The sequence below is a fragment of the Solanum dulcamara genome, chromosome 4 (assembly GCF_947179165.1).
Source record: "Solanum dulcamara chromosome 4, daSolDulc1.2, whole genome shotgun sequence".
Taxonomy (NCBI): domain Eukaryota; kingdom Viridiplantae; phylum Streptophyta; class Magnoliopsida; order Solanales; family Solanaceae; genus Solanum; species Solanum dulcamara.
Window position 1 is genome coordinate 36,259,714 of NC_077240.1, and position 27,393 is coordinate 36,287,106.

The 27,393-nt window shown below is 36.5% G+C and overlaps 1 protein-coding gene across 1 annotated transcript; it reads right to left on the minus strand.

Annotated features, from left to right (window-relative positions):
- Positions 1-18,701: 18,701 nt before the first annotated feature.
- LOC129884193 (uncharacterized) lies at positions 18,702-19,055 on the minus strand. Its single transcript, XM_055958534.1, has one exon. The coding sequence runs from the start codon at positions 19,053-19,055 to the stop codon at positions 18,702-18,704; it is 354 nt and encodes a 117-aa protein (XP_055814509.1).
- Positions 19,056-27,393: the final 8,338 nt, after the last annotated feature.

The window sequence follows — 27,393 nt, forward strand, 5'->3', positions numbered from 1 at the left end:
CTAATGCCAATTATATTTCGCCCCAAAATTATGTTTGTTGCGAAAATTGAGGAATAACATCAAATATTTACGCTCAAAATAATGGGATAAAAATGACAAAATAATGACATAAAATTTTTTTACGTGGAACAAGGGAAAATCATATGTTAAGTGGCGCAATTGAGATTAGTATAGCAAATAAATTATACCATGTAAATTTGAGTGAAATAATATAAATATCACTATATACTCAAAAGAAATATTTTTTTTTTATTTTCCACTTAACTAAAATATTCTTTACATTCTATTTTTCTTTATAGAATATTTTTTTATATAGTATATCCCACTCTACTCTCTAATATTTTTCTCTCTCTATGTTGATGTATTTATAAATGAGCAGAAGCTCTTAATATATAGAAATGAAATGTGTCATTTTTCCGTCCTTGCAGTAACTGGTCGATTGCCAATATTCAGTAAAGGTGTGTCAATATCTGCCGCAAAATCTTAGCCAAAGGAAAATAGAAGATTTTCTTCCTTAAAAGATGAGATATGGGGCTTGATCCCACAAATCTCTTGTCACGATCCAAGCTAGGCTCTAGGTGTGACACGACGATTTGAATTTCGAGAGACCCCAACCAAATCTCTTAGCATATCATTCATGAACATACATAAGATTAGTAAAGCAATAAAGCTAAGACATAGCTGCGGAAATAAAGTCTCAACAAGAAAAGTCTTAATAAAAGAGAACAAATCTCAACCTCAAAATGAAAAGACAACATAGACTCCATGACATCCAACAGCCTCTACTAATCTAGATGGGGGTATAAGACATTCTCCTAGCTTACTCAATATTGCCGATGAAAAGTCATAAGAACATAAGAACATAAGAAAAAGTAAATTGTCATGTCCTCGAAATATGAGGACTCACCATAAGTGAAAATGGTAATAAGCTCTAGTCACGAACAAGAGGATGAGCGTGATCGGTGGACCCTATATTATAATACAATGTAGACAAAAGTATGCATTAGTACATGGAATGAACTAAGTATGTGAGAAGTATACATGAACAATGAAAATGGGACATAATCAATGTGAACATGGGATGCATGACCGATATCTTAATATATGAGTAAAACTTTGAAAACATTTAAAGATCATAAACATGTGGTCAATAAATCGTAAAATATTATCATAAAGCTTGTAGGACATAACATATACATATGTGGGATATTAACCTTAACCCACATGTAAGGTTATGTGAGCTATAACATGTAATCTGACGTAACTCCCACACCGAGAAGAGAGAGGCTACTTGTCAAGGTAGACTCCTTATCATAAACATAACATAATCATGAGCTATATGTGGATCCATTAGCCAAGCCATAAAGGCAAAACCTACGGTGACACGTAGTTTAGGAACTAATGGTTGCTACTACGGCTTCCTCGTGGATCTCCACCATGAAGTTCGCTTGGTGCTAAGTTAATCCCAATGGAATACATAAACATAATCATTAGGAAAGGTAATCAACAAATCCAATATCATGAAAAATATAACATAAGAATAGCTCTTTGAAAACTATGATCATAACTTGAACGTGGGGATACTTACATTTCTAAGTATCCAAATTATCATAACTTGAATATTGTGAGAAAACCTTTCACAATTCATGATTTTATGCTTGAAAGCATAGTGAAATCATAAAACATAACTTTCATAAATCATACATGAGAAATAATAAACTTCGTGATCATAAATCCATAATTCATCTTTGAAATTGATAGCATAATGCCCGAATCATTGAAAAATACCTTGAAAACATGTGATTCAATTGAAATCATGCATGAATAGACTATTATCAATGAATAAGAACATAATTGAGTTGATCCATATGCAATTTGATGCAAAACCCAAGAATTGAGAGAATTGGGATTGAAATTAACATAGAACTGGAGAGAAAACTTTAGGACTCCATGAATGAATTATACATATCTGAACTTAGAAAGCTTGAATTAAATCCTTCTAATAGAATCTTGAAGATTTTGCCCTAGTTTTTGCCTTGGAGAGAGATGGGAGAGACTTGAGAGGTTTGATCTTGTGATTTGGAAGAATAAGGGTTTAGGAGTGTTAGGAGTTAGTTATAGGCTAGAAATTAGTCCACAAAAACATCTAGATGCATTATAATATTAATAGAAAAAGACAAAAATACCCCTCAACTTAACTGCACGAGGTCACCAGAATAGAGGGTCACCACGACCCTTGAAGCTCACCACGGATCGTGGTGATGGAGGTGAGTTGATTAGGGGAAGGTTTCCACCATGGAGGGCACCATAGTCCATATAGGGCTCCACGAATCGTGGACCCTGTCGTGGTCCTCTCCTTTTCTCATGGATCTTGGGGGGTCGACTCCATGGAAGGATCTATGATCCGTGGTAGGGACCATGAGTCGTAGTCTCTCTTGTAGACCTCTTTCTTGTTTCCCCAAGTTCCAAGGCTCCACCACGAAGCCTACTACGGCCCGTTGTTAAGTTCACATCTTATGAACTAGGCCCGTGAAGGGCATCTGATGCAACTTTTTCTGAGATTTCTATTTTAAGCTTCGTTTTTTGACTTTCCAACTTCCGGGGTCTTACAATTCACCTCTTTGGGAACATTCATCCTAGAATGAGACTTAACTTAACATGAATAGATTTAAAAAGAGACATAACAGCCCAACATGAATGCAAAATATATCAAAAAATGCATAAAACATAGAATATTCAATGTCAAGCTAAATCATGACCTTAAAACTTATTTCATGAGCATGAATGCATATGAAAATATGAGAATAACTAAAACATGTGAATTTGAAGGAGTGGATCATGAAGGAACTCAATATCCCAACTAGGAATGGAAGAAAAGAGATGAGGATATCGTGACATCATATCAGCTTCGGCTTTCCGTGTAGCACCTTCAACCTCTTTGTTCCTCCGTAACACCTTAACGGAAGCTATTTCATTGTTCCTCGACCTTCTAACTTGACCCTCTAGTATCTCAACCGAAACCTCCTTATAGGATAGACTCTTTTTCGCCCGAATATTGTCCAAAGGCACAATAGATCTAGGATCATCAACAAACTTTCTTAACAAGGACACATGGAACATCGGATGTACCGATGCCAACTCAGAAGGTAAATCTCACTCATATGCCACATTCCCAATTACCTCATATCTGATATGGATCTACAAAGCGGGGACTATGCTTCTCTTTCTTGCCAAAATGCATCACACCCTTCATGGGCAAACTTTTCAAGTAAACCCAATCATTAATTTCAAATTCAAGGTCCCTTCTCCTCACATCTAAATAGGACTTTTGTCAACTCTGGTTAGCCTTCAACCTTTCTCTAATCAATCTCACCTTTTCCATAGCCTCATGCACTAAGTCGAGTTCTATTAAGGCAACTTCACCAACTTCAAACCAACCAATAGGTGACCTACACCTCCTACTATATAAGGCCTCAAATGGAGCCATCTAAATGCTGGAATGATAACTATTATTATAAGTAAACTCTATCAATGGAAAATGATCATCCAGTTACGTTTAAAATCAATGACACATGCTTTCAACATGTCCTCCAAGGTTTGAATAGTACGCTCGGCTTGACCATCGATCTGAGGGTGAAAAGTTGTTGCTAAGCTTAACTTGAGTACTAATCCCTTTTTGGAAAGATATTCAAAACTAAGATGTGAAATGAGTACATCGATCTAAAATGATAGACAATTGGACACCATGAAGCTTAATCAACTCCCAGATATATAATCTAGCATAGTTCTCAGCTAAATAGAAAGTCTTAATGGGAAGAAAATAAGCTGAATTAGTCATTCGATAAACGAACACCTAAATCAAATCATGTTGCCTACGAGTACGAGAAAAACCTGTAATGAAGTCCGTATTCAACATTTCCTACTTTCAAGTAGGAATCTCAATATCTTGAGCCAAACTTCCTGATTTTTATACTCAACCTTCACCTGTTGACGATTGGGACATTTTGCACAAACTCCGCAATATCCCTCTTTATGTTATTTCACCAATACACTTCCCTCATATCATGATACATCTTTGTGAAACCCCGATGAATAAAGTACCACAAATTATGAGCTCAGGATAATATTATTTTCCTCAAGCCATCAATATCTGGAACACACAATCGGTCTTAATGTATCAATACACCATCTCCCCCTTGGGAGAAAGCCTCAATGGCTTTTTTGAAAATCATTTTCTTTAACTCAACCAAGGTATGATCATTATCTTGCTTGGCCTTAACATCTACCATAAGAGGCGATTCAAAACCATTTTGAACAACAATACCACCATCCTCGGAATCAACCATGGGAACACCCAAATGGGCTAATCTATGAACATGACGGACTAACTCTTTCTTTGTATCATCAACAACACTATTCATAGATAATCTACTAAAAGTGTCAACAACCACATTTGCTTACCCGAAAGGTACAACACACCATATCATAGTCTTTCAACAACTCAAGCCACCTCTCTTGTCAAAGATTCAAATACTTTTGGTTGAATACATATTGCAAACTCTTATGATCGGTGAACACATCAATATGGACATAATAAAGGTAGTGTCTCCATTAGTCCAATATGAACACTCTATTCATCAAATTCATAAAAATTATAAGAGCATTCATTAGTCCAAAAGACATAACTAAGAATTCAAAGTGACTATACCAAATTCTAAAAGCCTATTCAAAATGTCATATTCTCTTACTCGGAGTTGATGATAGCATGATCGAAGATCAATCTTTGAAAAGTTGCTTACTCCTTGAAGTTGATCGAACAAGTCATCAATCCTTAGAATGATATACTTATTCTATATTGTGACCTTGTTCAATTGCCGATAACCAATACACATATGAAGAGAATCATCCTTCTTTCTGATAAAGATAATCGAAGCACCCCCTGGAGAGATACTCAATCTAATGAAACCTTTATCCAAAAATTCTTTTAACTGATGTTTTAACTCCTTCAATTCTGTTGGAGCCATTTAGTAAGGAGGAATAAAGATAGGTTGGGTATTAGGGAAAAGATCGATACCAAAGTCTATTTACCTTTTGAGAGGAATATCTGGGAGATCATCGGGGAAAACTTTCGGAAACTCATTAACAGTCAAAATTGACTCAAGAGTAGGAGCTTCAGAATTTGTATTTCTAACCCAGACTAGATGATAGATTCAACCCATATAAATCATTTTCTGTGCTTTAAGGCACAAGATGAATTGACCTTTAAACACGAAATTACTACCTTTCCACTACTATTGTCATATGAGGGCATATATCATGATTTAAACTCTTATTATTCATACATTTAATTGATTATGCCTTTTTGTTTTATATGTTGTGATGTATTCATCTCATTTATTGTATCATTATTCATAAAAGTTGAGAATTGTAAAAGTACTATTTTGAGAAAAAAAATATGACACCTTATATATTCTTGATCATGAGCTAGGTGGCAAGTTGATGAGATATTGAGATCATGAGATTTGGTATATGTACTGTGAATCCCCCATGAGTTCTTATCTTGGGAACTAAATCTCGATAATATGTATACAACAGGTTGTGCGACAGCCTTGGTTCCACCACATCATTTCATCATTACATTGCATTACATTGGCCTGTTGTTTTTGTTGTAAATCTTGATTTCTGATATGATGATTTGAATATAATTTTACTTGTTTACTTTACTCGCGAAACTCTTATATAAATTGGTGGCACAGACGTCGGAACGTGACTTCTCTGTATGTAGTTGGAAGTGTTTCATAGTTTATTTTGTAAGTTTTGATTATCTATTTTACACTCAGTTGGTCAAATCTACTAAGTACATGTAGATTGTACTCACCCCTACTTCTGTTGTCTTCTTGATGCAGATATCCTAGTCAGGATGTTGCGTGTGGCAATTGATCGGGTCTAGCAGATTGTGTTTATTCAAAGTTGTGGTGAGAATCTTCCTTCCTAATCATCATTGGAATTCATCTATTATTTTACAGTCTTTATTTTTGATGTCAAAGACTTGTGATATACTTCAAATTTTAAAGATGTTGTAGATGCTCTTTATACTTATGATATCAAATTTTGGGAACTTCTTTGTTGTATCTCATTTTTCTTTCTTTTATGGATTTACTCATTCTAGGAGTCTCACATGTAGTTATATCCTCTTTTCCACTACGTCTAAGATAACTTGTAAGTTGGATTATTCGGCTTACACACTAGGTCGGATTTGAGGTGTGTGTCATGATAACCTTAATTTTTGGATCATGACATAAAGTCACTACAAGTACCCAAACTCGAATCTGAAATTTTTCTTCAGATAATATCCACTCATGATAAGACAAACTCACATATCAAATTTTAATTAAAAAAGATCATTATTTGACCCAAAAAATTAAGTTTTTACTTTAAGAATTCTAGATTATGTTTTCTTACTTTTGACGTTATTTCTCCACAAATATACCTTAAAAATCTACTCATAATCATATAAAAATCAAATTAAAAATATAAAAATCTTTATGTAAGACCCCGAAAGTTAAAATATCAAAACAAAGGAAAATTTGGGAAAATTCTTGACTGACTCATAAAGGATTCTACGAATTGTAGGATGGAATTGTATTGGTACTGCGGTCTTATTTCAACTAAGTGTCAGGGATGATTGACGAGTCATCTTAATGACTCGTAGAAGAGTTGATGACTCGTAGGCTTGAGTCATAGATGCCAGGTCCAATTCCAATAGCTACTTGTCACACCTTGGGAGGATACCCTAGATGTGACCGGAACTGGAAGACCATTGATAGCCCTCAAGTGAACCACTTTGTCCAATCACACCTTCATTCAATCACATTCTATCAACGGATAACTCACTTATCAAGAAACTACTCATAAAACAAGGCCAAAGGTTAATCATTTATCAAATCCAATCAACAAACTAGTATGAAAAAAACTAGTCACATATGATACGAATTAACAACATCACAATCTAGTCTATGAAGTCTTTATCAACCGTCTAGATGCAGCTGATGATAAGTTCATGACTACCTTTAATTAAAGGAACAAAACTAAACTCAAAATCTAGAAAGATAAATGTGGAATCCTCTAAGAGTAGGGAGGACTCACCAGTCAATTGAATATGGATAGACCCTTAACGATAAGTCTGTTGATGATCTCTAGTACCTGTTTCTGAATCATGAAATGATGCAGGCCCCAAATGGACATCAGTATGTAAAATGGTAGAGTGAAATATGCATCAGGGTAGAATCAAATCAACTTAGAATTTTATATTAGAAGAATGAAGGACTCAATCAAGATGTCCTAAGTTTAAACAATAATATGACTTAGAAAAGACCAATCATATACAATCTAATCTAATCCATTACAATCTGACTCAGAGTACTATTAAGACCTTTATGGGAGTTTTCTTATCCGACAACCATCACTTATAAGCCAATGATAGTACAATAAGCCGACATTATTGCCACATCCGTCCTTACCTTGCCAGGGTAAGAACGAACCAATAATCATGAATCCATAACCAATCAAGTCCTATAATGTCAGGACAATAATTTTGGAAACATTTGATTTTAACAGTTTAATCCTCTTTTATATTTGGCGACATAGTTATTGAGTTCGAGTTATTATTTACTCTTACACAATTCGGTGCTCGATACTCCTCCCAAGACTTAAGCTCATAAGACAATCAATCCAAATCAAACCAAATCAATAAGTCTCTTTTGGACTTTTTTCAATTCATTCATTCTATCAAATCAATTCTTTCAACCAATCAATTTTCCAATCATTCTCAACCATTTATTAAGAGAGGTTTTAAACAATTATTTATGACAATATTTAGGAGTATCAATTCATCAACACTGTCAATTCTATCATCATACTCATATTCCAATCACAATCATACATTCACAGTTCAAGGCTCTAGACTCAATTCTGAAATATGTACAATTCAATATCAATCGACATGCTACTAGGGTTTTAGTAAACAAGTAGTTCAAATCATATGTTCAAGGAATTCATTCTTAGAAAAGCATGAACTTATTAATAACCGTTAAAACGTATAACATTTTAGAAAGAATTTCTCAAGAATGAATTAATGGGGAGTCAATCCATTCACAATCAAAGCTATCACAATCATGGGCACATGGAGGAAAAAATACATGTTTTAGTTCAGGCTTACATATCTGGACACGAAGAGAAATCAAGAACTCAAAGATCCTTCTTGAATAACTTGAACTCTAGCCTTTCTTCTCTTCTCAAATCCTCACTCTCAAATAATGTAAGTGTTAATGAGAGTATTGTGCGTACAAGGTACTGGTACTGATATGGGACTTAATTTAGTCCTAAAATATTAGGATTTTAGTCTAAGAAGGGTAGAGAAAACAATTTACCCTCATTAAAATCCTAAAAATAGTCACCTACGAGTCGTCATTATGACTCGTAGAAACTTCCATGGGTCGTCGTCTTCCATCGTGGAAAATGGGCTGAAGAAAGGGTGGTCTACGACTCAATTCTATGATTCTTCAAAGACTCAATGAGTCGTAGACTCCCCTCGTCCTTCAGGTTTCTCAGAAGCCTGCAATAAAGAGTCTTTGAATTTTCCGTATAGGTCATTTCTATGACTCATAGGAAGTTCGATGACTCATCAACTTTCCTCGTAAATGTGTCCTCCCAGTTTAGAAATTTGACCAAGTGTTAGGTGCTTCTACGAGTCATTTCTATGACTTATAATCATCTTTATGGGTCGTCCTGTTGACTCGTAACAAAAATACTGAGGCTTGTATTTTCAGAATTTAGGCAAAGGCTCTACGACTCGGTCTTATGGGTTGTCAACATCCTTACGAGCCGTAAGGTGACTCGTAATTTATCTTCACACTTAGTCAAATGTTTCCTCCTCATTACCAACCCTATGAGTCTATCCTACAATCCGTAGAATCTTCTACGAGTCATAGATTGACTTGTAGCAACTGGTACAGTCCATTTTCCTCAATTTCTCTCATCATCGTCAAGCCTAGTTTAGGTTAGGATAAAATGGGGTGTTATACTACTGGTTTGGGACTTGGGGTTTATGAGTTAGGTCTATGACACGTAAAGGCTTTGATGACTTGTAACTTGGACTCGCAGGATTAGTCATGAGATTAGGTTTTTGGCCAAATTTGAAGGATTTCTGTGAGTGGTTTCTATGAGTCATAGACTTTTCTACGACTCGTAGACTTGACTCGTAGGGGAAGACTGCAAATTCCAGTAGCTCTGTTTTTGGTACACTACTTTGACGATTCAAGTTGATGACTCGTGAAGGATCCTATGACTCGTAGGGCTCCATCGGTAAGGTCTTCCAAATCATTTAATGAGGGGTATTTTGTCCTTTCCCATTCTTGGTTCAATGAACCTAGATGGATTTTGGGTACTGTTCAAGACCTATAACTATCATCATTCTTCAAAATTTCCCTACTCTCATTCATTCTCTAAAAATTCTCTAAGGCAATGAAGAAAAGACTCTCTTAAGGATTCCATCTCCTCCAAGCAAGGATTTCAACCACTAAATCTCCATTGTTAGGGTTTTGATGTATGTGGGTATTCATCCATGGGTTCCTTCCACCCATGGAACCCAAAAAATCTCTACTTTTATACCCAATTCAAATATGTATATTTATGAGTCTTCTCAATTTTCATTCAATTGCATGAATTATGATTTATTAAATGATTACAAATTTATTTCAACATGAGTTGATGATAATTGCATGAAATTGGTGATTTTCTTATGATTTGTTTACAATGCTATCTAGGGCTCAGGATATCATTATGGGTCTTGTTTAATTTTATTTCAATTTCATGAGTTAAGATTTAATTATTATCTATTTACTCAATTAAGTATGAATTACTATTAAATTACATGAGTTTTGATGATTTATAAGTAATTTCTCTATAAAACTATTTAGGGTTCATAAATTCCTTAGTGGGTCCTCATTTAATTAATATTGTCCTATATGATTAAGCATGATTTCTATTTAATTACATGATTATAAGATGATTCCATATAGTCTTATGTATTATGCTATGATTTTGAATGATAAGCTATATATTATGAGTATGATTTGATAAGGATTTCAAGCAAGTTACATGAAAGGTTTAAAATAAGCTTTATGATGAAATTCAATATAAAATGAATGATGGTGGGTTCTTCTACCTAAGTATGAATATGTAATAATGAAATGCCTATACTCACATTACATGTGACAAGATTAAAGAGCTATTCTATGTTTATATTTTTATGAATGGTCGACGGGTAGTAGATATGGCCCCTTCCACATGATGTTGATTTTATGACTTATGATTTGTCTATTCCATTGAGAGCTTATCTAGCATCGAGTGGACCTTAGTTTATGCACTCTCCCGTAGTTGAGACAAGATACCCATAGTAATATCTCATTGTCTCATAACTACGTGACACCGTAGGATAAAGGATCACCAGTAGTAGAGGCTTGATTCCTTAAGGGTTATCCGTAGTTAAAGCTCGATCCTTCATATAGCTTAATGGATCCACTTAGCATATAGGAGTCTACATTGGCAAATAGTCTCCTACTTTCCTCCGGTGTATGGTTAAACATCGAGACTCCATGTTATATCACATAATTTATGTCGATTGATGGTATCTCTCACACATGTCCATGATCTCTCATAAGGTTAAATGTCCTATCCCACACAAGTTATATGAAATGATGTAAGTTTTACTATGATATTTATGATGCATTAACCACATGCTTACAATATGATTTCAAATGCTTTTAAGTCTTATCTATGCTTCTCATTACATTGGTCATGCATTTACAATATGATTTAAATGCTTTTAAGTCTTATCTATGCTTCTCATTACATTGTTCATGCATCCTATTCTCATATCAGTTGTGTCCGTATTTTGTTGTTCATACATACCTTACATAGTACTTTCTATATACTAATACATATTTTGCCTACATTGTATTACAATATAGGGATGGACGATCACACTATGCATCCTATTCGTGGCTAGAGCTTGCTGCTACTTCTAGAGCATTTGGGTGAGTCCTATTCATCTAGGATGAGACTTTGTTTTCATGATTGTTACTTTTGACTCCTTTTATGTTAGGGTGAATTAGAATCTTGTCCTAAGCCATCGTCTAGTATGTAGAGGCATATTTAGACATAGAGTTGATGTAGTTCATTTTTGAACATATGAATTGAGTTTTCATTTTCATTCCTAGACTTCTATGATTGAGATTGTTCTTTCGCTTGATTTCATTATATTTTACTTGACCTTATGAGTCTTGGTTGAGATCCTTCGGGTTCCCGATCGTCGTGTCACTTCTAGGGTCTAGCTTGGGGTGTGACACTTTACCTTGATGCTTTGAGATGAAAATCTCATTTTTTTTCTCTCCTCATTCCCCTCTTTTTCTCCCTATCTTTTCTTTTTTTCCTTCTGCATTTTTTTATTTCGCAACTCTGCGTTTTCTTCTTTGGGATACCTACGTGCAGGTCCCTCGCCCCCCCCCCCCTTTTGTACCTTTTTCTTATAATTGGGCACTTGCCCTATTCCTTTCTCTCATTTGTTTTCCTTTTCTGTTTTGGGCATTTGCTCATTTAGTCTTTTTAACTATTAATTCTCCTTTTTTATTATTATTTATTAGCAATAAAAATATTTTTTTATTTAATCCAAAAATCATGTCACTCATTCCTACAAGTTATAAATTATATATGAAACATATGAAAAAGGTTAAAATAAGAAAAATCGGTTAAACTCTCAAAAAAATTAGAAGAGTCGTTACAAATACATGGATGGTACATTTTATTTTTGATAGCAACATCAATTATTCCAAATATTCAAAATCTAGTAGTGACAAGTTATATTTTATAGTTATAGATAATAAATATAATGCACTACATAAATTACAGTAACTTGTTGTTTTATTGTCCTAGTACATATAGTAAAATTTATTTTGTGCAGTAATCATCAAGTACTCCGTAGTACAAAATGTGTTAGTAACAAATCATATTTTGTATCTACAAACAACAAATGATCTTTGACAAAATTGCTTCTTGATTAAACATTGGTACACTAACATAGATGTCTTGGGTATTTATTTTCAGTTGTTGTCTATTTTTTAGTCTAATCTTTCACGGATGTGTAACACTCCAAAAATATGAAAGAAAGATTCGAATAATTCTTCGTATGTGTATAGATTCATATCAGATGATTTTCTAATGGTGCATAGGTGCTAAGATGAATTCCTAAGTATGGAAAGTATATTGGATGTGAATTGGGGTCGTAAGGAACCTCTAACACTAATTCGAGTTCAAAGATTTTGTACTAATTAAGTTTTTGCATAAGATAATGCAAGGGTTAACTTCGAACGAGCATATCTCTTAAAATATAAAAAATTGGATATTCCATTACCAACAAATTAAAGGTCTATGAGTCTTCTTTTTAAATCCACCAACCATTTGTAAATATAAGTCTGTAGTTAAAAGTTATGATCATTTACCAGAGAAGCTCCAGTTTGAAAATTTTAGTACCAGACACTACGAGTCAGCGTACGACTCTTGGTATCATTAGTACGTCTAGTACTATGATAGTATGAACCATAGTGTGACTCGTGAAAAGCCTTATAGAATCTCAAAATCGATCCAGACAACCATGAGTTAGGCCACATCTCGTGGTATGAATGTACGACCCGTATATTATTGTATACAATCCATATATCAATGTATATCATCTATATATCATTTTTGTCAGATTATATAAAAATGCTATTTTGAGTTTGTTTTCTCACTTTTCACTATTTGATCGACCCCAACATCCCCCAAAAGCTCTTTTCTACCATAATAAGTCTAGGTAAGTATTTTTTTATGATATTACAACATAAATTCTAGATTTTCTACAAGATTCTAACATCAAATCCTCCTTATATCTCTAGTGAAATCAAGAACTCAATTCTAGAGTTCAAGACATGATTTTAGAGTAAGACCTACCACTATTAAAAAGATTATACTTACTTCCAAATCAAAGTAAGTGTACAATCATTATTTCTACGCAATTCTAATATATGATTATGTATCCTAAGAAAGAACCTATGATCTAAACCTAGGGGTTTCAAGATAACTCATCTCAAAATTCAAGAACAGACTTTTGTGATTCTATATCAACGTTAGATTTTCAATTAGAGTGATTCAAGATTTGTAAGGCTATCATAGTGAGGAACTTAGTTCTTTCTCATATCTACATCTAAAGTTTCAGTTAGTAAAATTAAAGCTAGGGTATTTACCCAAAAATCAATGAATTTAAGTTCCCTCTAATTCGAAATTCTTATTGTTGAATCAACTATTGAAGCTATTGTATTTTATATTCTTTGATGATTCTTGATTAATGATTCATGCTTATTTTATCACATAGACCCTTCTTATTCAACATTATTTGAAAACCTGATAATAGTATATCATATGCATTATTTTCACAAGTAAAGTACATATTACAAGTTTTAAAGAAGTATTTCAAGAAAATGTATTTGTCTTCAAGTGCATTATTTCAAGAAAATATATTCTTATGAAATTTCTTTATACCTATTTTAAAGATTATGTTTTAAAGAAAGTTTAGCCACTAGAAAGATTCAGTATGAGTGTTTACAACTCTTCATTACAAATAAATATGCTTTTAAATATAACTATCTTTATCATGAAAACTCAAAATATTAGTGTGTTTCAGATAGTTTTGAACATAATCTCACCAAGTAATACAGTTTTACAGATTTGAGTAAAGACTCACAATATGATTTCAGTTACAATTTTCATGATACATTATGTGCATATACAAATTATTTTTGGAGGATTATTTAGCACCAATAGGACGCGAGTTTAGAAAATACAAGTCCCATAACTATGTGTCACCATAGAATTTGAGTATACCTCTCGTTCGTCAACTCCTTTAGCTGCTCAATTGGGGATCCACATCAAATAGATAGGTTTTATACCCTGGCAAGGTATAAGGTAACCCTCCCAACTGTGTTAGTTGTTGAACATCATGAGGTCATGTGATGTATGTCAGTTGTAAAAAACTCTCCACTTAAATTTTTTATATATTTTATAGTTAAAGCTGACATGGTTACTTATGCAGTCATAGATATTATAATTTCTCATATTTACAATATTAAACATGTTTTCAACTCAAGTCATATAAATAATATTACTTTATTAGATAATGAGAGTGTTCTTAAATAACTTGCATACTATTTTATGTTTTCTATCCACAATCGTAGATATTCAGATACCATGCTTCAGTTAATCAGTTTTAAAATATGTTCTAGCTTTTCAGTTGAAAACCTTAGTTGTCTGTATTCAGTTGACCTTATTTTAGTATAACTTCAAAGTTATTCATTCAGCTGAGTATGTTTAGTTTTGGCTAGTCATTTCATTTAGCTATTTTACATATCGTACATTCAATGTTATGATATTTAGGTATTTACGAGCAACAATAAACACATCATTAGAATCACTTTCATTCAGCCTTGATGAGACCTTCTTACTTTCGGAGCGCTCTAGTTTATCTAGACTGTTTGTAGTTAGTATATGTTGTAAGTAGAGTATTTAGGTAGGCGGAGGTCTTGTTTCGATAAACTATTAGGTAGGCGGAGGTCTTATTTCGATAAACTATCTTCAGTATCTTAAAGGCTTCATAGACGAGTCAGTTGAGTTATAGCTTTCACCATTGTTTTACAAACATATGCATATTATACAGATTTAAAAAAAATTAGTATAAAATTATTGAGTTTGTTTTCTAAGTTATTGCATGCTTATATTTTAAACTCTTTTGCATAAGTGTTATATCTTTCAATATAGTTGTAAGTCAAGCCAAGGGTTTTCTTGGGACCAAAAATATTTTTGAATGCCGGCCACGTCCAGGGTATAGGTTCGAGGCGTGATAGGATATTGCTCATGTATAGACTGCAGTTATAGTTCCATCTGAGCATCAACCTGTGGTTCCATTAAAATAGCTTCATGAATGAGTGTATTTAGGTATGTTTTGAGATTGTCCCCAAAAATATTGAAATCGAAGGGTTTGAAGATGAAGTCAAATATTGGAAATGAAAGGTTTTATTTTCGGCGAATGGGTTAAATGAATTTAGGGTGGGTCTAATTTAGGAATGGATGGATTTTTAAATTAGTTTAGATTAATTATAAGATAACCAATCGATGACTGTCACATCATTAATAAATTTATTAATTGATTTTAAAGTGGGGACCGCTAAAATTAAGGATAATATAGGACCTAACAGGTAGACATCATGAATATTTGGAGTAGGTGAATAGAGAATAGTTTTGTACCATTTTTAATAGTTCAAGAGTATTGTAGGCTTTTTTCATTTTAGAATACAATAAAGAGACTTCATGAGGTCTCTTTTCTGCAAATTCTATTTACACATAATGCATAAAGGCGACCTCATGAGATCACTTTTCTGATTATTTTTTTAAACGGCGACATCATGAGGTTGCTTTTAATTTTTTTATTTTTTTTTGTTTAAGGCTACCTCATGAGGCATCTATTCAAGAAATAAAAAAGCTTAGGGACCTCATGAGGTCTCCTTTAGTAAAAAATACTATAAGAAAATAATAAACTAGAGACCTTGTGAGGTCTCATTTTGTAAAACAAAAATAATGAAAAAAGATAATATATCAATCCCATGAGGTCTCCTTAAAAAATTGAAAAATAATCCAATGACCCCGTGAGATCTCTGACAAAAAGCGCTCTATATTTTAGAGACCTACAATGGAGGTCGATTTTTTAAAAAAGTGATATAATAAGGTCTCTTTTGTTTTTTATAGTTTTTTTTAGTAGTGACTGGAGCTCATCTGGTAAGATTGATCCTGCCTCCTAGAGGTCCGATCCATGATGTTGGTTCATATGACGACTCGAATTCGGGTGTTATGCCACCTGTCCTTTCCCACCGACAAGTCAGCCTAAATCCCAACATTTTTGAAAAATAAAGCAGAAACAATCTAAATAAGTAAGTAATAAGCAAAAGCGGAAGTCTTTCAACATAAATAACCCCAAAGATTGACTGTCACATGTACAAGCCGCTAAAGAAAAACAAAACTGAAATGAAATACAAGTCTCAATATGTCTTCAACTCTCATATAGAGTAAAACATAAAAGTACAGAAAAATTTGAGAATACGCTGGATATCAATAGCTACCTCTCCCAAACTTCTAGAAGCCTTGGTTGATCAGAACCTATACAAATGTAGAAGCAAGGGTGAGTACCAAACAACATGGTACCCAATAAGCTAACTAAAAAAATTAAGTAAATCTAATAGAATTCACGAACTCGTTTCCAACCCAACTGAACCTCCATAACTGCAACCTACACATAAATCAGCTCAATCTAACAGTTCATACTAAACAGTTCAATAAAGTTCAGATCTCATCTCAATATCAAAAGATATATCACACAAATAATCACAAGTCACAAATAGACATAAAAACTGTCACACACAAATATACAGAACATGTATATGCACACTCAATGATCATGCATGTGTGCAATTGCCGATAAAGACCTCGGCATAATAAAATCTGATGGAAAATGACCTCATTCCTACAACCTCGTCGGAAGTAACCTTGGCAATATAATCCCACCAAAAATGACCTCAGCAATATGATCCTGCCGGAAATGACCTCAGCAATATGATCCTGCCGGAAATGACCTCGGTTATATAATCCCGCCTGAAATGACCTTGATAATATAATCTTACCGAAACTGACCTCGATAATATAATACTACCGAAAATGAACTCGGCATATCAATCTCTCGCCAGAAATGACCTCGGCAATATCATATCTCTGATCGAAAATGACCTCGGTCTCATAATCATATACCTCTCATCACAGTGTTTCAGAACAAATGCAAACATCATGCTCACACAAGTAATAAGGAATAATCAATTCAAATAGACCGCAATCATAATTAGACTATCAAGTATTTCATCAAATACACATAGATATCTAGATCACAATATGTAATATTCAATTCTCAACAATAACACACATCATCTTTTATTAACCCCATCGATTTAGGTTAGATTAATTCATTTTGCAGATCAACCCGTAACCTTATCCCTATTACTCCCCAACACATATGTACTCGGGAAATTTGGGATTCTAAAAGATTCACGGAGTTTTAAGAATTCACTTGCCTTAGACAATGCGCGATCAATCAATCCACATGAGCCTTTCCCTTCCGAATATACTTTGATTCAACACAATCTATACAAATTCGAATCCTTAATCAAAATACGGAACCAACGATACCCAAATCATATTTTTGAAAATTGAACAGAGATTGACTCGAAATGCCCAAAAAACCCAATTTCAAAAAAGAGAAAAAAATTCCAAAAATTTATACATGAACAACATCCTCAAAGTATTTGGGATTTACTAATGAAAACGGAAGTCGATTCGGACTAAAAACAAGTTCACAATCATCAAAACATTGAAACTATTCAAGTTCTTAAAAACCCCAATTTCTCTGAGTCAAAAACCTCAATTTCATGGTCCAAATCTTAAATAATCAATAGGTAATCAAGATTTGAGGTTAGAATCACTTACCCCAAAGTACCCCCTCAAAATTCCACTAACAAATCGCCTCCCCGAGCTCCAAAATCACCAAAAATGATGAAAATAGGCTAAACCCTGACTTTACACTATTCAGGGGTCATTTGCTATCTGCGAACGCATATCACTAACTCTGCAAATGCGGAGGCTAACCAGAAGTTCCACCACGAACGCGAAATAAGCTCCGCAAACACAGAGAAGGGACAATTATCCTTCCTTTCGCAAATGCGGCCAAGCTTCCGCGAACGTGGGCAAGTCTTCGCGAACGCGAGAAGGACTTTCAGTCACCAGAAGCCAGTAACTCTACCAAATCCCAAAATCTCGGAGTCAACCCTCAAAATTCATTCGGAACCCCATATAGATAAATCATATATGCAACCCTATTAAACTCGACATCAGAATTTAATTTCGAGGTCTCCTTGATTTGGAAACCAAAAAGTCGCAGCTAAACCAACTTTATACCTCAAAAGACCAAAATGCCCTCAAAGCTTCCAAAAAATACATAAGAACTTTCCCTTGGCCTAAAATCACCCTCCGAATCTAATGGAGTCATTGGAATTCAATTTCGAACATTCGATCCCCAAATATTGACCAAAGTTAAACTTTTGGCCAAAAACTCAAATATTTCCAACTCAACACCTCAAATCCATGATATGTCCCCAAATACAATTCCATCAACTCTCCTAGACCAATTTCAACGTTCTAGAACTGGTGAAATCGATGGAATTCCATTATGAGACTTAAACCTATAAATGACCTCAAATACCACTTTTGAATCATTCTAAACCTCTAATTATCAAAGTTTACCAAAAATCTTAACTTTTCAAGAAAATCACGGAACCAACATCATATATCAACCAAATATGACTCGAAGAAACTCTCGGGGGAGGGGGGATAAAATGGTCTTTTTACAAAAAAAATCAAAAATGACCTTCAGGGTTATTACATCATCCACCACTAAAAACCATATTCTTCTTCGAACATAAAGTAAAAAAAAGTACCTGAAACCTCGAAAAGTGTGGATATCAGGCCCGCATATCATCCTCCGACTTTCGAGATGCCTCTCCGAATGAACGGTGCCTCCACTGTACCTTCATTGAAGCTAAGTTCTTGGTCATAAGCTTACGGACCTGTCTATCAAGAATTACTATGGGCTCCTTCTCAAAAGTCAAATCTGAACCCAACTCTGTCGTGTCAAGAGATAACATATGAGTCTTGTACAGAATATACTTTCGGTACATAAAAACATGAAATACAGGATGTACCGTTGATAAGCTAGGTGGCAAGGCCAATTTGTTAGCCACTTCCCTCACTCGCCCCAAAACCTCAAATGGGCTAATAAATCGAGGGCTAAGCTTTCCCTTCTTTCTGAACCGCATCATGGCTTTTATGGGCGACACTCGAAGCCAAACGTGGTCACCCTCCATGAACTCTAATGATCGAACTCTCCTATTCTTATATCTCTTTTACCTACTCTGGGCTATCAAGAGCCTACCTTGGATCACCTGAACCTACTCTATGGCATCTCTAGTTCGTGTCTAAAGAGTCCTTCTCAACTGAATCAAACCACCAAGTAGGAGATCGACATCTCATATCATACAATGCCTCTAATGGGTCCCTTTGAATGCTGGAGTGATAACTGTTGTTGTAGACAAACTTTGCTAAGGGAAAATGCTGATCCCACTTGATACCAAAATCAATAACACTAGCTCAGAGCATATTCTCTTATACTTGAATCGTCCGCTCGGACTGGCCATCGGTCTGTGGGTGAAAGGTTGTACTTATATCAAGCTTAATTCCCAGGCCATCCTGTAAAACCTGCCAAAAATGCAAAGTAAACACTGAATCCCAATCCGAAATAATGGATACTGTGACTTAATAAAGCCGAATGATCTGACTGATATACAACTGAGCTAACCTGTCAGCCGTACACTTCACCTTAGTTGGAATAAAATAGGCAGACTTGGTCAGTCTGTCAACCACCACCTATATAGAATCATAACCACCCATGGTGGGTGGCAAACCCATAATGAAATCCATGGTGATCTGCTCCCATTTCCAAGTAGGAATGGGTATCCTCTGACTCACACCTCTAGCCCACTGGTGCTCACACTTGACCTATTGATAGGTCAAACATTTGGACATGAACTCTGCGATGTCCCTCTTCATCCTACACCACCAATAATGCTGACTAATGTCATGATACATCTTTGTTGTGCCTGGATAAATAGAATATCAAGAACAATGAGCCTCCTCTAGTATCAATCTGATTAAGTCGCCCACCTTGAGTACATAAATCTGGACCTCAATCCTCAATACACCTTTTGAAGCAAGTTCAGCCTCCTTGGCTTCACCCTTCAACACATTGTCTCAAATGATACATGGCTTTTCATCATCAAACTGCCTCTCCTAAATCTTCTCAACTAAGGAAGAGCGGGCCTAAACAAAGCAATAAATCCTCCACTCTCCTAAAAAACTCACAATCGAACAAGACTGTTGCTAGCCTCTGAACATCTCTATCTAAGGGCCTCCTATTGACACTAACCGTCGTGAGACTACCCATACTAGGAGCCTTTCTACTCAGAGCATCATCCACCACATTAGCCTTTCCTGGATAATATAAGAGATGTCTCAAATTAAGATCCTTCTGACTGAAGATGTACCAAAGACTCCGGTGATCAGTGAGTACCTCACAATACACAGCATACGACTAATGACACCATAGCTTCAACATAAATACCACCGCCGCTAATTCTAAATTATGGGTAAGGTAGTTTTTCTCGTGAGCCTTCAACTATCTAGACGCATAGGCTACTGCCTTCTTTTTCTACATCAAAACTTTAGCCAAACCAACACCGGAAGCATGATAATACATGGTGAAGTCTACACCCTCCTCGGGTAAGGTCAAAATAGGAATTGAAGTCAACAAGGTCTTGAGCTTTTGGAAGCTTGCCTTACACTCATCGGACCAATGAAAATCTACCGCCTTCTGGGTTAGTCTAGTCAATAGGGCTGAAATAGTAGAGAATCCCTGCACAAAGCATCGGTAATATCCAGCCAAACCTATAAAACTCTGAAACTCAGTGGGGGAAGTAGGCCTGGTCTAGCTTCGAACTTCCTCAATCTTGGCCGAATCAACCCTAATACCCTCCTTAGACACCACGTGTCTTATAAATGCCACGGAATCAAGCCAAAACTCACATTTGGAGAACTTGGCATATAATTTTTGCTTTCTCAATTTTTGAAGTGCCAACCTCAAATGACTAGCATGATCCTCCTCTGTCTTGTAGTACACCAAGATATCATTAATGAAAAAATTCAGAAAGGATTCCAAATATGGCCTAAACACCCCATTAAGCAACTCCATGAATGTTACTGGGGTGTTAGTCAACCCAAATGACATAATCAGAAACTCATAATGGCCATAACAAGTACGAAAAGCGGTCTTAGGAATATAGGACAGTCTAATCCTCAACTGATGGAACCCAGATCTCAAATCAATCTTGGAGAACAAGGCCTCTTCGTGAAGCTAATCAAATAAATCATTAATACGAGGAAGAGGATATTTGTTCTTGACCGTCACCGTGTTCAATTGCCTATAATCAATGCACATCCTCATAGACTCATTTTTCTTCTTTACAAATAGAACTGGTTCACCCCAAGGTGCACACTAGGGCAGATAAATCCCTTACTTAACAGGTCGTGCAACTGGTCATATTCCTTCAGTTCAATCGGAGGTATATGATAAGGTGGAATAGAAATGGGCTTACCGCCCGGCTCTAAGTCAATGGAAAAATCAATATCTCTATTCGTAGGAACTCCCATAAGATCAGTAAGAAATACATCGACGAACTCCTTAACTACGGGTATAGACTCCATGGAAGGTGACTCAGCACAAGTATCCCGAATAAAAGCCAAATAGGATACACCCTCTATCAATCAATCTTTGAGCACGTATATAGGAGATGACCTTACTAGGATAGGAACCACTAGTACCCTTCCACTCGATCCTCAAAACACCCGATATAGCTAGAGTCACAGTCTTAGCATAGCAATCAAGAATAGCATGATAAGGAGAAAGCCAATCCATACCTAATATTACATCAAAATCTACCATCCCCAGTATAATGATATTTACCCAAGTATCATACCCAGCTAAAGAAACAAGATAGGATCGATACACTGGATCCACCATTATAGACTCACCTACGGGTGTAGAGGCATGAACAGGCACGGGCATGCGATCACAAGTCAAATCAAATCCAGATGCAAAATAGGTAGACACATAGGAGAATATAGATCCAGGATCAAATAACACAGATGCAGGTTGATGGAAAATCGAGACAATACCTGTAATAATCACATCGGAAGCCTCAACTTTTTTTTAAGGGAACAGACCCTACACGAGGCTCCCACCTCTCGTGCGCGGCCAGGGGTTGAGCCGCTCACCCCCAAGCTGTATTATACATAAAAATAGAAAAATACACGAAGGGGGACATAAACCTAACCTCCAATCCTATGGTGGTTTATAAGCCGACCATCCTACTAAGGGCAGCCAACTCATCCCCGATACAAGCACATGAGAAGAAAACCTAGAAACTATACACCTAAAGGAAATGACTCCTCTCGATACAAAGAAATTAGGAAAGCATAAATAAGGGAGACTCTTCCTTTACATAAAATAAAGGAAAAATCTAAATAAAACTGGGATAAATCCTCATAAATGCTATATATACAACAAAATTAGCGTAGACGAGGAACATCAAATAACATGGCAAAGATATAACATGGAAAATCACAAACACTGCAATTGGGTGCTCAATCCAAGGATGCAACACAAAATAGTAGATCATGGAGGCTTTTTAATCCATTTAGTCTTCCTCCATCTGAAGTTGGGTAGGTCGACTCTATCTAGCATGTAGTAACCTCGAGTACCACGAGGTAGCTGCTAGAGGGTGATGTAGTGGCCTGGAGTGGAAAGAGTGTGACTGTGCTTGGAAAGATCATCTGCAGTGAAGTTTGCCTCCTTGTATACATGCCTGCAAGAAAAGCGAACAAATAATTTGGAAATACCAACAAGGTCCTAAGTTACCTGATGAAGGATCCACGGAGGTTTAGTCTGATGATTGATCCATTTAGTGAGCAACTCCGATTCAACTTCTAGGATAATGTGCTGAAAACCCTATTGAATGCACCATTTAAGCCCATAAACTGCCACCTCTAGTTCAGCTTGATTGTTGGTTCCCTCCCCTAACGGTATGGCGTAGGCGAATATGAATTTAACAATGTGATCTCTTAAGATGCCACCCCCCCAATTGCCCTCGGAATACCCAACGCGCTGTCGTCAGTGTTCAGCTTGACGAAACCGAATTGTGGCTTAATCCACGAGACTTGGGTGATGTTCATCTCATGAGTACACTTATCTATGCAGAAGATGGTGTGGATCCAGTTCGAGGGCCAATGGATATAGGGGTACGCGACTTTAAGAAGATTTGAGATGTCCTTGAGAACTGTAAATTTCACTCTCGCCAAGCTAGAACTCTTCCCCCCGTATTTGCTCGCGCACCTATTCTTTCACAAATTCCAACATATAAATATTAGGGTGGAATGGAGGATAATTGTGTGAGCTTCTGTGCGGTACTTGTGAAGCCACCAGCTCATAACAAAAGGTTTGAGGGGTGTGGCTTCATGCCTTATGCCTAGGGAATCTGAGAAGTAGTGCCAAATATTCCTAGCAAAATGGCCAGTGCTGAAAATGTGCTCTATGGTGTCCGGACCTGGACTGTGGTAGCAATAGCATGGTGTAGAAACATAGCCAAATGCAGTGATCTTTTCCTCAGTTGGCAGCTTGCCTCTAAAAGCCCTCCACAACAAAAAGGAGCATTTAAAGGGGATGTTTTTGTGCCAAGTGTGCCTCAGCTTCGGGTCTCCCTGGAAAAGCATAGCACTGAGCTCCTCTACCACCACCAGCTTGTACCAAACCTAGAAAAACCATATCACCACTATTAGAAACCCTACTACCTCTACCTGTTTGAGATCTACCCCGACCTCTAGCTGGAGGCCCTGAATCTTTCTCTAGAGCCGCTGAATAAGTGCACTAGGCCCTGAATGAGTCTGTAGTAGGCACTGGCGCATCAAATGACCTGGATCTCTATAACTAAAACACGAACTTGGGAGAGAAGACTGTTATGACGACCCTGATGGAATACCATAACTACCTCGGCCAGAACTCTGAGACCCTTAGAATAACTGCCTACTATCGGCTACTGGCATAGAAGCGTGAACAGGTCTTTGACGTTGAAACTGACTGCCGCCTCTATGTGATTCTCTACATCCAGACGAGGTACCCGAATACTGGCCACTAGCACGGGCCCTCTTGGGGTCCCTAAACTCCTCTCTGACCATCAATTCCACCTTCTTGGTGGTGCTCACAATGGAAAGGAAGAAATCCCCCTCACGGCCAATCTAAACACATAAGATCGAATAGAGAAGGTCAAACTCTTCACAAACTTACAGACTCTCTCTGCCTCATCTAGAATCAATGTCGTAGCATGCCTCGACAACTGGCAGAAACAGGCCTCAGACTCGGCAACTAACATGCCACCCTGAGTCAAACTCTCCAATCTCAATCTACTCTCCTCCCGTATGCTCCATGGGATAAAGCGATCCTCAAAAAAACTAGCAAAAACTCCCTACTCAACTAGAGGGGATCCAATTGTTCTGAACCTCATGAATGTCCTCCACCACTCTCTAGCCGACCCACGAAGTTAGAGTGCAACAAATTGAACACCCTGGGCATTAGCCATGCTCATTGCATCCAGCATCTCACGACACAATGTCAAAAACTCATGTGCATCCTCTCTCTTACCACCCTAAAACTGGGGTGGTTTCATTTTTTGAAACCTATCATAGCACTACTGATCTGCTATAGTCATAACCATATCTAGAGCATCTACGTACCGACAGCTAGTATGGGAACCAATGGTGGTTGGTCCACCTGATCCTAAACCACTAGACATGATGCTGATATAGAGTCTGTACACCAACTCTAGTCAGTGAACCCTGTGGCGTGCCTACAGCACCCTGAGTGAAACTCTCCAATACCAGTATCCTCAATAAGGACTCTTGAAGTATCGGTGGTGTGGGCTTTGGAGGAACCCGGTCCTCACCAATCTCAACCTATGGCTCTAGAGAGGGCTCTCTAGTATGACCTCGGTCAGGTGCCACTTCTCTAGCATGGCCTCTACCGGTAATCGCTCCACAGCCTCGGCCTCTCACTCAGTCCCACCTCTACCCCTAGCTAGGGTCTCAACAGCTGCCTCGAGGAATGCCTCTCCTCTACCAATAAACGTAGATATGGTCATCGGCATCTTCTAAAACAATACCCGACACTTAGCACTAGCGATAATGACTTATCACGACAAGAAAGAATGAATAAAGGAAGTTTCCAAAAAGTCTCCATAGCCTCTCAAAGATAAGTACAGACGTTTCCGTACCGATCTTTGACACTCGACTTGGACTTGGCTTGTATATGTGAGACCTATGAACCTAGGAATCTAATACCGATTTTTTATGACCCGAATATGGGTGTGATGTCACATGTCCTTTACCACTGGACAAGTCAGCCTAAAACCCAATATTTGTGGAAAATAAAGCAAAAATAGTTTAAATAAGTAAGTAATAAGAAAAAACGGAAGTCTTACTACTTAAATAACCCCAAAGATTGGTTGTCACATATACAAGCCGCTAAAGAAAAACAAAATTGAAATGAAATACAAGTCTCAATATGTCTTAAACTCTCAAATAGAGTAAAACATAAAGGTACAGGAAAATTTAAGAGTACGCTGGATATTAATAGCTACCTCTCCCAAACTCCTGAAAGCCTTGGATGATCAGAAAGGGACGATGATCAAAGTCCAGACTTGAAACCTATAAAAGTGTAGAAGCAAGGGTAAGTACCAACAACACGGTACCCAACAAGATAACTAAAAAAATTAAGTAAATCTAATAGAATTCACGAACTCCTTTCCAATCCAACCGAACCTCTATAACTACAACCTGCACAGAAATTATCCTAACCTAACAGTTCATATTAAATAATTTAATAAGGTTTGGATCTCAGCTCAATATCAAAAGATATATCATACAAATAACCATAAGTCATAAATAGACATAAAAATTGTCACACACAGATATACAGAACATATATATGTACACTCAATGATCATGCATGTGTGCAATTGTCGGCCATGACCTCGACATAATAAACTCTGATCGAAAATGACCCCAGTCTCAAAATCTCTGATCAGAAATGACCTTGATTCCACAACCTCGCTGAAAAAGACCTCTGCAATATGATCCCATCAGAAATGATCTTGGCAATATAATCCTGCCAAAACTGACCTCAACAATATAATCCTGCCAGAACTAACCTCAAAAATATAATTTCATCGAAAATGACCTCGGCAATATCATATCTCTGATCAAAAATGACTTTGGTCTCACAATCATATACCTCTCATCACAATATTTCAGAACCAATGCAAAGAATATGCTCACACAAGTAATGAGGAATAATCAATTCAAATAAACCACAATCATAATTAGACTCTCAAGTATTTCATCAAATACACATAAATATCTAGATCACGACATGTAATATTCGATTCTCAATAATAACACACATCATCTTTTATTAACCTCATCAATTTAGGTTAGATTAATTCATTTCACTTGTCAATACTCGGGAAATTTGGGATTCTAAAAAATTCACGGAGTTTCAAGAGTCCATTTGTCTTAGACAATACGCGATCGATCAATCTATGCGAGCCTTTCCCTTCTGAATGCACTCAGACTCACCATAATCTATGCAAATTCGAGTCCTTAATCAAAATTCGGAGCAAACGATATCCAAATTATATTTTTGAAAATCGGACAGAAATTGACTCGAAATATTCAAAAATCCCAATTCCAAAAATGAGCAGAAGATTGTAGAAAGTTTTACATGAATAACATCCTCAAAATATTTGAGATTTACGAGTAAAAACGAAAGTGGATTCGGACTTAAAACGAGCTCACCATCACCAAAACATTAAAACTATTCAAGTTCTTGAAAATCCCAATTTCTCTAATTCAAAAACCTTAATTTCATGTTAGAAATCTTAAATAATCAATGGGTAATCAAGATTTGAGGTTAGAATCACTTACCCCAAAGTATCCCCTCAAAATTCCTTTGAAAAATCACCTCCTCGAGCTCCAAAATCACCAAAAATGGTGAAAATAGGCTAAACCCTGACTTTACACTGTTCAGGGGTCATTTGCTCTCCGTGAACGCGGAGGCTAACCAGAAGTCCCTCGCCGAATGCGGAGAAGGGACAATTGTCCTTCCATGAACCCGGTCAAGCCTCTGTGAACGCCGAGAAGGAGCTTTGTTCCTTCAACGAACACGAGCAAGTCTCCACGAACACGGAGAAGGACTTTTAGGCACCAGAAACCAACAATTCTACCATATCCCAAAATCTCGGAATCAACCCTGGGGATTCGTTTAGAACGCCGATATAGACAAAACATATATGCAACCCTACTAAAATCGATGTTTTGGACTCAATGGAACCATCGGGATTTGATTTCAAGGCCTCCTTGATCTGAAAATTAAAAAGTCGCAACTAAACCAATTTTATGCCTCAAAACACCAAAATGCCCTCGGAGCTTCTGAAA